At 41.9% G+C, this 12,648-nt stretch overlaps 1 protein-coding gene across 1 annotated transcript; it reads left to right on the top strand.

The window, feature by feature from the left end:
- The first annotated feature begins 5,584 nt into the window (after positions 1-5,584).
- On the top strand, positions 5,585-12,431 carry MAT2A (methionine adenosyltransferase 2A). The gene is made up of 9 exons (XM_045828429.1): positions 5,585-5,816; positions 7,728-7,805; positions 8,111-8,233; positions 8,639-8,751; positions 8,837-8,980; positions 9,157-9,375; positions 9,635-9,817; positions 10,012-10,145; positions 10,816-12,431. Exons 1-9 carry the CDS (start codon positions 5,726-5,728, stop codon positions 10,916-10,918), a joined length of 1,188 nt encoding a protein of 395 aa, XP_045684385.1. The 5' UTR covers positions 5,585-5,725; the 3' UTR covers positions 10,919-12,431.
- The last annotated feature ends 217 nt before the right edge of the window (positions 12,432-12,648 follow it).

The raw sequence follows: 12,648 nt of genomic DNA, 5'->3' as shown, positions 1-12,648 counted from the left end.
CTCTTGATTTTGTGTATGATAGGTCTTCATGGGGCTCCTCCCAAATTTTAGGATGCCCAGGCCCATTAGTAGAACAGGCTGTTAAACATGTTATCCAATTAGGAAAGGTAACTGAAAACTTAAATCTAATTTAAATTTACCAACACCAACAGATACAGATACACCCATATGATCCAGGGAACTGAGTATATTTAAAAACCTGGAAATCAGGATCCCTGAAAGATCAACTGAATCCAATATGGACAAGTCCTCATTTGGTATTATTAACAACTTATTCTTCTCCGAAACTATAAGATAAAGCTCTGTGGATGGGATATAGCTTTCTCAGATGAAGCCAATTATACCACCCAGTGAGAAAGAGGAAATAGATCCACAGTACTGCTGTGAACCAGTCTGACAAGTGATGACCATTCACTATTATATACTCCTGTTCTCAGAAACCCCAGAATGTAGGGCACCCCATAGTCAGGCACCCAGAGATTTTCACTCCTCCAACTCAAAGATGTGCCCCATTCCTGTTGAGCAGGAAGCAGTTAAAGAAGTATGGCCTATATCCCCATGCCCTCAAGAATGAGGAGTGAAAAAATCTTAGGTAGAACTGTTAGACAGGAGAAGGGTCTCAAGGTCTGTGCAGTTCTTACTAAATGCTGTCTTGCTAAATGTTAAATGTAGCACAGTATTTTGCAGATGCAGCTTTAAAAAGGATGAGCTTGACAGGAATTCAACATGTTAAGTGTAGCCAACTGCAAAGAAGAAATCAATATGTAATTGACCAAATAGTATATATATAAGCAATATATATACTTCAGGGAGGGAGAGCTTTGGATGTGATTGTCTCCTTGACAATTACATTTTGTTCTTGAATAGAATATCCCAAGCAGTGAACCCCCTGAGTTTAATAACACAAAGATGTTAAGTTCATCAGCATTTGTGTAGGGCAAAATGAGAAACAGCCTGAATTTCAAACAGTAGGCAACAGCTAAATGAATTGCATGGTGGAGTTATAGTGTAGTATATTTTACTGTTATCAAAAATAATTATTTTGGTCCTGGCTGGTGTGGCTCAGTGGATTGAGTGCCAGCCTGCAAACCAAAAGGTTGCTGGTTCAATTGCCAGTCAGGGCATAGGCCTGGGTTGCTAGCCTGGTCCCCAGCTGGGGGCATGCAAGAGGCAACCAATCAGTCTATCTCTTGCACATTGAGGTTTCTCTCCCTCTCTCACTCTTTTTCATTTTTTAAGATTTTATTTTAGAGAGAGGGGGAGAGAGAGAGAAAAACATCAATGTGTGATTACCTCTCACACAACCCAGGGTTGGGGACCTGGCCTGCCACCCAGGCATGTGCCTGACTGGGAATCAAACTGGCGACCTTTTGGTTCACAGGCTGGCACTCAATCCACTGAGCCACACCAGCCAGGGATTTCTCCCTTTCTTTCTCCCTCCCTTCCTCTCTCTCTAAAAATAAATAAAATCTTTTTAAAAAATTATTTTGCAGAACAATGAGAGTGTACTTAACACCATAAAACTGTAAATGTAAAAATGGTTTAAATGATAAATGTGTTGTTTACTTTACCACAATAAAAAAAATAGAATGACTCTATCTCTGCATAGTGTCTTGGAAAAATGGCCATGAAAATTGTTAAGAGAAACCCACATTAAAGGTCAAATGTGTGTTTGTGTGTGTACATGTTCACAGAAAAAAGGCATGCAAGAATACAAACCAAATTTCATCATTAATCAATTCATGTAGTGTGAAGTATTTATTATTTGACTTGTGACAAGGGGCATTGGATTTAGAGCTCAGAACCAGGCTAAAGTTCCAGTTCCATCACTGATCTGATGTGTGACATGGGCAAATTACATGTTAGTTTCTTCATTTGTAAAACAGGAAAATAATACCTGCCTCATTAGAATTGTTGTGAGGTGGAAATATCAGAACAGTGCCTGTCATGATAAGCTATATTGTCATCATTATATTATTGCCTCTTTCATTGTCCTTGTATTCTCTGCATTCTTCCATCTCTCACTATTTTATTAGGATTGAGAAAAGATCTGATTAACTACCAGGAGAGAAAAACAGAAAAACAAAAACAAATTACAAGAAAAGCCTAAAATTGAGTGGATTCAAATAGCACTTATTTCAGATCACACTAGAGATAGCTTGCTTCTAAAGCTGTCTGAGATGATTCTGAGGCCCTTAAGGACTGGTACAATTTTAGGGACTTCCTTCTTCTTGGCCTGTCATCACAGAGAAGGTACTCTTAAGACACAGCTTAGGAGCTTTTTCCTAAGCATCTCTACATCTTCACTATTGCTCTTTGGTATACCCAAATCAATAGCTTCTTGCAGTGCTAATGCTTTCTCTTACTAACTAGAACTCTCTCCTTGATGGTTGACTGATAAAACTTAGAGTTGTTATATGTGCTGTCTGAGTCAAAAACACCAGTTTATCCCATCTACACCTTGTCTCTTTCATAGGACTACTACCACATTAATATTCTTTGGGTTGAAAAATCTGGCACCTTTTAGGCAGTGATTACATTTTTTCCTATGTGTTTTAGAACACTTCACATTCAGCAAATCTCATTAATTTTAAATAGGAAACAAACCAGTAACTTCTCCTGGTTTACTTTATCCTAAGGGCACTAATGTATGGAATCAGAAATCTTCTTTCAGAACAGGATGGCAATGAACTTCCCTGATAGTAAAGAGCTCTTGATTTTATTAATTATGCTTGTGATTAAAACAAAACAGTAACTCCTTTCATTGATTTTACATGATCTCCAAGATTTCTCATCTCCTCATTTCCTTCTTTCATCTCTTATATTTATTCTTCTTTCCTCTTGTTTCCTTCCCTTCCTCTCTCTTCTCTCTCTCAAAACATTCTTAAGCACCTTCTGTGTGTTAGGCACTCAGCAACAAAGGTTGAGGAAAAGAGGACCTTCTCATTGTTGTGGAGTTTACACATGTATTGGGAATTGAGACATTCATTAAATAATCACCAAATCTGTAATTTCAGACAGCACTTGGTGCCATATAGGAAAACACAGAACCCTGTGAGAAATCTGTTGGTGTAGGCTTCATCCAGGAAGTGTCAGCTGAGCTGGAGTAGGAAGGATGAGGAGGAGTTAGTTATTTCCCCTGCATTTAGACAACCAGTCCCTGGGTCTGCCTGATAGGAGGTGCTCATAAATATTTGGGTGAGGAAGGGACAATATGAAAAATGTGTCCTGCTTTGTTTTGATACTAATCACTTAATAAAATTGAGTGTTACTAATGAAAGAAACCCAAAGTAAAAGTGACACAAGATGATGATGAAGAAGTAGCAGCTAAATTACACTCAGGCCTTTCAGGGTATATGGAGTCTTTATCCTAACAGCAACTGGAAGCCACTGAAGGATTATTTATTACAGCTGACATTTTTTTAAAAAATGCCTATTATGTGCGAAATACTGCGCTAAAAACTTTACTTGCATGCTTTATTTAATCCTTGAAGCAATCATATAATAATACTATTATGCCAATTTTACAGACTGAGGACACTGAAGTGTAGAAAGGTTATTTGCTCAAACTCTTAAATGTACAGAGGCTGGACTATATTATAACCCCTACTATCAACCAGGATATTACACATGTTATGAGCAATAAAAAGTATGCAAGTATGAACAGCTAATCCTACTCTCCTTGGCAGGAACACCCCCACTGTGGAGTTGGTAGGAGAGATATCAGGGTTTAATGAACTAATCATTGAATTGAACTAATCCCTTTTTCCAACTCCATATTAATCAAATAACCTTGTAATTATTTTCTGGCTTCCCATATAGATTTTTCTGCAGGAAGATAATGCACTGACCAGTCTACACATGTAGTTTGTTCCAGTTGGCTATTTTATTGCTCATTGTGGATTAATAGATTGGCATTCTACTTTTTTTAAAAAAAAAAAGGTGAAATACACTAGAATATATGAAATAGGTATCTTAGTTTTTTTCATGAAATTAGTTTAAAAAATAAAAATATTGTCTTTTTTATAATACCTGCTTTGAGTGACCATACATATATGGTCATGAAGTCTAGAGATGAGCCCTTTCTTTATCTTCTTTGTCAAAGTCCCTAGCAGAGCCCAACAGCTTCCACTGTTTTACAATTAGCAAACTCCTTTCCTTCCGCATGCACTCAGAGGATTGTTCTTCATATGAAGATAAGCAGCAGGAGATTGCTACTGGGGTCTCATTCCTGCCCCCGGGGTAATATACACCCTATCCTAGGAGCAGGCGGGTCCCCAATAACATCATTAAACCCGATGTTAATGTGCTTGGGGCCACAACCACAGCAGCCGCTGCCAAACCTGCACCCAATCTGCAGTCCCTACACCAGACGAAAGGACACCCGTCCTCCTTTCCACTTCCGGGCTCCTTCCAAACGGGGACTCCATGAAATCTGTTACTGACTCCCTACTCCTTGTTGGCTCAAGTTTCGTTTCTTTTTTTTTTTCCCCTCTCTACAATTTCTTTAATAGGCAAAACCGGGACAAGTGCAAGTGGACATTTAAAAGTGAAAGCTTCATGAAACGTACCATTTCTCCTCATTAAGATGTCTGCTTAATGACATACACGGGCTAAACAGGGCTTTCCTCCAAGACAAATAAATATTCAAGCCTCTTGAACAGAAGATTGAAATGACACGATTTCCCCCCCCAACCCCCCCCCCGGCGACGTATGAAAAGTCAGCAAGTGCAAGGTCAGCTTTGTGAGAGGCCTCCTTTCTTGAAAGGAGAAAAGATCGGAGCTGAAGGATCAACAAAGGGAAGGGCCTCTCAGTAAGTTTAGCGCTGGGTGTGCAAGGAGGACTGCAATCGTTTAAATGGATGACAAAACTTTCACTATTCTGCTTTTCAGCCATTTTCACCACAGAGTCTTTAACCAAGAAATTACATACAGGAACACATCTTTCTAGCCAAAAAAAGAAAAGAAAAGAAAAAAAATTACTAGCAACTAAGCGTCCCTCCTCAGGATTTCCAGCTGCCAGCAGTATGCAGGGTTGGGGTGAATTAGGCGGTGCGAAGAAGCGTACGCCGACCAGCCAAGATGGCCACTTTCACAGGACTGAGGGCCACTGGCTCCCTGTCACCCGGGCATCCTAACGTGGGGGCGCCGGAAAAACCCACGGGAAAGAGCCAGAGGACAAAACCATCACGATTCCCATCGCCACCGCTGGGGGGACGTAAGCTCGCCGCCAGACACCCGAGCCAACGGTCAGGAGGGAGGTGCCATGTCACAGCACAAGGGGAGCAACTCCACTAAGTCCATGTTGCTTTTCCTCTCACATTATACACAGAAGGGTACAACGACCCGTACACTCGTGTTTCAACTTATCCCTTGTTAGGAGTGCTTATGATAGCTAAATATTCGCCAGAGGGGAGCAAAGCCCCCGCCCCCTCTCACTGCCTCGCAGAGTGGTTTAGCCCCGGCTCCCCTCGGCGTACCGCCCCCTCACCCTCGGCGCTAGCTTTGCACAGGCGCGCAGCGTCGAGAGGCGGGCCCAAGCCCGGCGCGCGCGGGCGCTGTGTATAAATACTGCGCCGCGTCGCCCGCAGCCTGGTTCGCTCCGCACCGTCCGCCCAGAGTTGATCCTGTTGTTCTGCTTGCGCGTTTCGCAGTCGTCGCCTCACTGCTCCCTTTTCTCTTTCCTCAACGTCACTGCCACTCACCGCCACTCACCAACACCAACATGAACGGGCAGCTCAACGGTTTCCACGAGGCGTTCATTGAGGAGGGCACGTTCCTCTTCACCTCAGAGTCTGTGGGGGAAGGCCATTCAGGTGAGATGACGGGGCCTGGCGCGAAGTGAGGGTGGAGCTTAGGGCCCGCCCGGCCAGGCTGGCTCCGACCGGCTGACGGTGGCGCCCTCGTAGGTTGCCCTTGCTTGCTGGGCTGTGGGAAAAGCGGCGGCCGCGCGCCCTCCGCGTGTCGCTCTCGGTGCTGAGCGCGTGTCCGCCGTTCCCCTCCCCCTTCCTCTCCTGCACTCGCATCCGGCCGCGCGCTCCGGCACGCGGAAGATTCCAGAAAACAAGAAGGGCGGAGGCCGCGGAGGCTTGTGCTCTACTCGGGGAGGGCACTGTTTCTTCCTCTTCGTCCTGCTCTGCGAAAAACCTCGAGTGGGCGACCCGCCCGGAGTGCTGATGCCCGGGCCTCGGGAGCGCGCTCCCCGCATTGCAGCGGCAACCACGTGTCTGCCTCATGTGGCATCTGGGTCGGGCTAGTGGCCGTGTTGCGGGGCTGCTGGAGCGTTCGGAATTGTGGAGTCCGGGGCTGCGACCCAGGGACGTCTCTTCCGAGTTCCTTGGCTTGGGTCACCACTACTCTCGGAGAATACGGACCATCCGTTAGGCAGTATATGGCCTCGCCTTTGAGGTGACAGTCTTCAACTAAATATAGCGCGTGTTGGAGAAGGCATGCCTTATTTGGGCCGTGCTTGAAAAGGATGGAAGCATGAATTAAGCGTAAGTTGACATTGTGTTCTAAAGTTTTTGGTGCTTACCGTTAGGCAGGTTTTACCTCGTTTCCTTCTCCGGGCTTTGTCCACTGGTCCGCCATTATGGGGATCAGTCTACACGTGGACGAATGAAGCTCTTTCAAGGAACTTGAAATCAATCTGAAAACCTCACCTGGTAAAGAGAATTATTTTGCTGGGCTGCTTCTGCTCTTAGGTTGACGACAAAACATACTTATCTAGCGTGGTGGCTTAAGGGTCCGTTTCTCCTGTAAGCCTACTGTCCCTTTGATGAAATTCCACAAGCATAATCTAGTGCTGTAGGAGAAGACAAAACCCAAGACCCTGATGAGTAATGGTCGGATGACTTAATCATTTAAGTCACAGGTATTTGTAACAGTTTGTAGATTGTCTTGAACCTTTGGCTTGAGTGGAGTGTACATTTTGCTTGGGTATAGAAAGTTAAGGAAAGTGATATTGGGGTATTTCTGTTCTTTTCCCATAAAGGAAAAATCAACAAGGATGTGGAAGACATTTGGGCATTTAGCAGTCTGGCCAGTTTTGTTACTAGCCTGTGTATAACAATCACATAATTTGCCATTTCATGCCTTTTGTTCATAAAGTGTCCTTGCTTTCATTGTTTAACTCTTTTGTTGATGTCATTTCTCATTGCCCTAATTGGTGTTCCTCAGATCAGGGAAAAATTGATGAGAAGAAAAGTTTACCTTTCTGGTTGGTTGGATTAATAATGCAAACTTTAAGTTTTAGGGGTAAAATGTTAAGTATGGTTTGAAAATTTAAATCAACACTAAGGCCAAATGTTTCCTAGCTTTCCTGTTAGATGTGAAGATAAAACCGTTCTATTTCTATTTTCACTTGCATAATCTTGATAATGTGGCTGTTATATTTAACAGTGGAAATTGTTTTGCCTGAGAAGTTAATTTTTCAAAATGTAACATGCTATGTTACATCCAGTACTTATTCTTTAGGTAAATAGTTTCTAGTAAAACCATACTTTAATTATACAGCTGTTAAGATCTCCATATTTGAAATGCTGCTGAATTGTACACCTGAAAATGTTTAGTAGAATGGTAAGACTTATATAGGTGTTAGCCACAGTAATGAGAAGAAAGCTCTACCAAAGATCTTGATAGCTGTAGTTATCAGGAAGGGGCATGGCATAACTTATATTAACAGTAAGTTAAAGAAATTGAGCTAGGAATTTATTTTTCCCCCCCAGATAAGATTTGTGATCAGATCAGTGATGCTGTCCTTGATGCTCACCTTCAGCAGGATCCTGATGCCAAAGTGGCTTGTGGTAGGTTCAGAACACTGCTGCTGCTGCTACTTGTTTTATTTTTTAAAGATTTTATTTATTTTTCTAGAGAGGGAGGGGGGTGGGGAACATGGATATGTGAGAGAAACATTGATTGGTTCTCTCTCGCATGCCTGCAATCAGGGACCTGACTGAGAATCAAACCGGCAACCATTTGGTCCACAGGAGGATGCCCAACCCACTGAGCCACACTAGTTAGGGCCAAAACCCTGCTTCTTACCAACTAATGAAAAGGTAGCATGAAAATTCTACAAGTGATACTTGAGTGTGAACCTCTGTTTTATTAGAAACTGTGGCTAAAACTGGAATGATCCTTCTTGCCGGGGAAATTACGTCCAGAGCTGCTATTGACTACCAGAAAGTGGTTCGTGAAACCATAAAACACATTGGATACGATGATTCTTCCAAAGGTATATTTTAATGAGTTGGTTCTGCTAAGCTCATTTTTCCCAAATTTTCTTCAGTGCTCTCTAGCTCCATCTTCTAAAGATGTTCCTGTTAATCTTTAATTCCATTTGTGTAGTTTTATTATCCTTTTGTTCCAGCCCTGTTCATCCTCTGAAAGTACTAAGTTTTAGGTATATTTGATTTCTTTAGCAGTACAGGTGATTCTTGAATAGCACAGGAGTTAAAAGCACCAACCTGATCACTAGCAGCCTCCTCCTCTCCCCCCACACACATACACAATTGTCTATCATTTACGGCTAAGTGGTAGATGTGTTATTCAAGGGTTGCCTGTATAGAATCCCAAATAATTATTGCAAGATGGTATTTACTATAGCTTTTTTAAAGAAAACTGCTTCGACTTATTATAGGGTTTGACTACAAGACTTGCAATGTGTTAGTGGCCTTGGAGCAACAATCACCAGATATTGCTCAAGGTGTTCATCTTGACCGGAATGAGGAAGACATTGGTGCAGGAGACCAGGTATTGTGATAGGTGCTATCTGCATCTCTTTTAACATTGCATTTTGAGGCTTGGATTGATAACATTGGTGACTTTCCTTTGTTAGGGTTTGATGTTTGGTTATGCCACTGATGAAACAGAGGAATGCATGCCTTTAACTATCGTCTTAGCACACAAGCTCAATGCCAAACTGGCTGAACTACGCCGAAATGGCACTTTGCCTTGGTTACGCCCAGATTCTAAAACTCAAGTAAGTGATGATCATATAGTTAAATTATGTATCTGCATTGGCCCAGAATATTAGTGAAGTTACTTGATTAAAGCTAATTGAAAAAAGAAAAGACTAGCATTTGTCTTTTGTAACTTAGGGTAGAAAACCAAGAGTAAAACATGTTTAGTAGACTGATGTCTTGTGTTGCCTTCAAGGTGACTGTGCAGTATATGCAGGATCGAGGTGCTGTGATTCCCATCAGAGTCCACACAATCGTCATATCAGTTCAGCATGATGAAGAAGTTTGTCTTGATGAGATGAGGGATGCCCTAAAGGAGAAAGTCATCAAAGCAGTTGTACCTGCAAAATACCTTGATGAGGATACAATCTACCATCTACAGCCAAGTGGCAGATTTGTTATTGGTGGGCCTCAGGTAAGGCCTTACAAATGTCAATTCAGTATATTCTTTTGGATCTTCTGTGGTGGTTACTGGCAAGAATTTGGCCACTATCACGTTTTCTCATTTGGTTTGTTGTGTTTTTGTTTGTTTTGTTTTGTTTTGTTTTTTTGGAAGCCCTACCTGTGAATTTCTTCTGCTGAGTGATACATAATAGGCATTTAACAAACTTGATCTAGAATCACTAACTGGGAAGGATAAGATATAAAGTGACTTTAGATACTTGTAATTTCAGGGTGATGCTGGCTTGACTGGCCGGAAAATCATTGTGGATACTTATGGCGGCTGGGGAGCTCATGGAGGAGGTGCCTTTTCAGGAAAGGATTATACCAAGGTGGACCGTTCCGCTGCTTATGCTGCTCGTTGGGTGGCAAAATCCCTTGTTAAAGGTGGTCTATGCAGAAGGGTTCTTGTGCAGGTATGTATTCTTTAATAAAACTGGAGTGATTCAAAGGCATGTAAGTGGGAGGGCTCTTTAATAAAACTGGAGTGATTCAAAGGCATGTAAGTGGAGGACATTTAGTAATTATCTACATGTCTTTTTTTATACCAGTGTATGCAAGAGTGTGGATCTGTTGATAACAGACTCTTACGACATTTCAATCGTTTCAGGTCTCTTACGCTATTGGAGTTTCCCATCCATTGTCTATCTCCATTTTCCATTATGGCACCTCTCAGAAGAGTGAGAGAGAGCTATTAGAGATTGTGAAGAAGAATTTTGACCTCCGCCCTGGGGTCATTGTCAGGTAAAGATGGTAAAGCCTATTGCTAGTGAAAAATATTAAGGGTGTGGGGGTGTGAATATGTACGAGATATTTTCAGGTCTGAGGACATGAAGGAAGACTCCTTAAGTATGAGGGCATTTTTAATTTTCTAGAAATGTGTTGGTGTTATAAGTTGCCTTCAATAAAGGCTTAAATTGTTAAGAAAAATCCAAAAGTATAGTGCTCCATGGCTTGGACTTAGCCACCCTAAAGTCTTCCACATTTGATATTGGGCTTTGGGCTCATCTTAACCTAAGAATGTTTACTTAAAAGAAATTAGTACAGATAAATGCGATGTCGAAAACCATTAATAAAGAAAATAACCATGTAGGGTGTGGGCATGGGACTCTGGTGGTAAGTATTTCATGATCTTAAATGAGCTTTTAACACTTGCAATTTCTCAGCATAATGACAAGTTTTCGTATTTGTTGAGCCAGGGATCGAAAAACAAGAACTATAGTTACTAATTAAGGACTGTGCAAGGAGTTTGGACACCAGGGAAGTAACAAACACTTCTGCCACAAACTTTTTTCCTAGCATACTCCAGGGAACTGAACTCATTTGCCAGAAGTCTTGAAAATGAGTCTTGCTGATTGTTTTTGCTTAATTTTAATGATTGCTACATATTAAGTTACGGACTTATATATTCCAGGGATCTGGATCTGAAGAAGCCAATTTATCAGAGGACTGCAGCCTATGGCCACTTTGGTAGGGACAGCTTCCCATGGGAAGTGCCCAAAAAGCTTAAATATTGAAAGTGTTAGCCTTTTTTCCCCAGACTTGTTGGCGTAGGCTACAGAGAAGCCTTCATGCTCTGAGGGAAAGGGCCCTTCTTCCTAAATTTTCCTGTCCTCTTTTAGCTCCTGATCAATTGCAGTCACTCTAGTCAATGACATGAATTTTAGCTTGTGTGGGGGAGTGTAAGTTCCGCTTGCTATTCTGTCCCTAGGTTTTTTGTTCATTATAATGAATTTAGTGAGCATAGGTGATCCGTGTAACTGCCTAGAAACAAACCAACAACACTGTAGTAAATAATGCTTTGAAATTGAAACTTTGTGCCCTATCACCCAACCCCCTAAAATTCTAATTGCATTGACTTGCTCACCAAATGCTGAAAATGTCCTTGTAATGTGCACGTAAAGTACTTGTAGTTCCATTATAGCTTCTGTCTGGCAATGCCACAGCCCTGTCAGCATGAATTTGTAATGTCTCGAGCTCTATTATGGATGTGAAGCTTTCCCTTTACCCTCCCTATAACATGATCCATTTTTAATTATGTAGCTCTTTGTCAGGGAGTGTTCCCTATTCAGTCACTCTTGCATGTAACGCAAGTTCCAGTTGGAGCTCTAGCCTGACATTAAAAAAAAAAGGGGGGCAGTTACCATTAAACCATCTCCCTGGTGCTTATGCTCTTAATTGCCATCTCCTAAACAGCACCAAATCAAATCTCTCCACTTACTCAGCTGTCTTTTGGAGGACGTACGTAATAAGGTTTTTTAGTAAACCAATCCTATGCATGGTTTCAGCACTAGCCAAACGACCCAACTCCTAGCTCTAAAAAAACAGGCACTTGGCACCCTTGTGATGTCATACAGAGAAGTCATAGGGCAGTACCTGAGGGTCTGTAGGTTGCACACTTTGGTACCAGATAACTTTTTTTTCTTTTCTTTATAAGAAAGACTAAGTACTCCACACTGCACAATAACTCCTCCCAGGGTTTTAACTTTGTTTTATTTTCAAAACCAGGTCCAATGAGCTTTCTGAACAGCTGGTGTAGCTACAGAGAAACCAGCTTTCTTCAGACAGCAGTGCTTTTGGCGGGGAGGAGGAAAATCCCTTCATACTTGAACATTTTCTAATTGCTTATTTATTGTATTCTGGGGTATGGCGTAAGTACAGAGAAGCCATCACCTCAGATGGCAGCTTTTAAAAGATTTTTTTTTTTTTCCTCAACACCATGATTCCTTTAATGTTTCCAGCATTCCCAGGTAGGCCAAGGTGTCCTACAGAAAAACCTTGGGTTAGACCTACAGGGGTTCTGGCTGGTGTTAACAAGGGAGGGCAGAGCTGGTGCAGCTGGCCATGGAGAAAGCTGACTTGGCTGGTGTGGTACAGAGAAGCCAGCTTGTTTACATGCTTATTCCATGACTGCTTGCTCTAAGCAGAAAGTGCCTTTCAGGATCTATTTTTGGAGGTTTATTACGTATGTCTGGTTCTCAATTCCAACAGTTTAATGAAGATCTAAATAAATGCTAGGTTCTACCTTAACTGTGTCCATTATTTTAAAGTGTTTTGGTATGAATATGATCTGAAAACATAATCTCGAACCCTGATTAATCGTAACTAATCAGTTGTTCTGGGCAATCATCTCAACCCTAACTACAGGCATTTATTTATAATAGGCTTGAAAATCTTACCCCTTAAGATTTGATTTTGGTTTCTCAAGTGTTGCCTTTTTCAGCCAATGGAGTAGTAGCCCATTTCA

This window comes from Phyllostomus hastatus, unplaced genomic scaffold (assembly GCF_019186645.2).
Source record: "Phyllostomus hastatus isolate PE091 unplaced genomic scaffold, TTU_PhHast_1.1 phas_scaffold_78, whole genome shotgun sequence".
NCBI lineage: Eukaryota > Metazoa > Chordata > Mammalia > Chiroptera > Phyllostomidae > Phyllostomus > Phyllostomus hastatus.
This window is presented reverse-complemented; position numbering and strand designations above follow the sequence as displayed.

Excerpts from the sequence above, each read along its gene's own strand:
- MAT2A (XM_045828429.1), top strand. The coding sequence starts at position 5,726 with ATGAACGGGCAGCTCAACGGTTTCCACGAGGCGTTCATTGAGGAGGGC. Across the intron at positions 9,818-10,011 it reads GCAGAAGGGTTCTTGTGCAG|GTCTCTTACGCTATTGGAGT; the intron begins GTATGTATTCTT and ends CAATCGTTTCAG. Across the intron at positions 10,146-10,815 it reads CGCCCTGGGGTCATTGTCAG|GGATCTGGATCTGAAGAAGC; the intron begins GTAAAGATGGTA and ends TATATATTCCAG.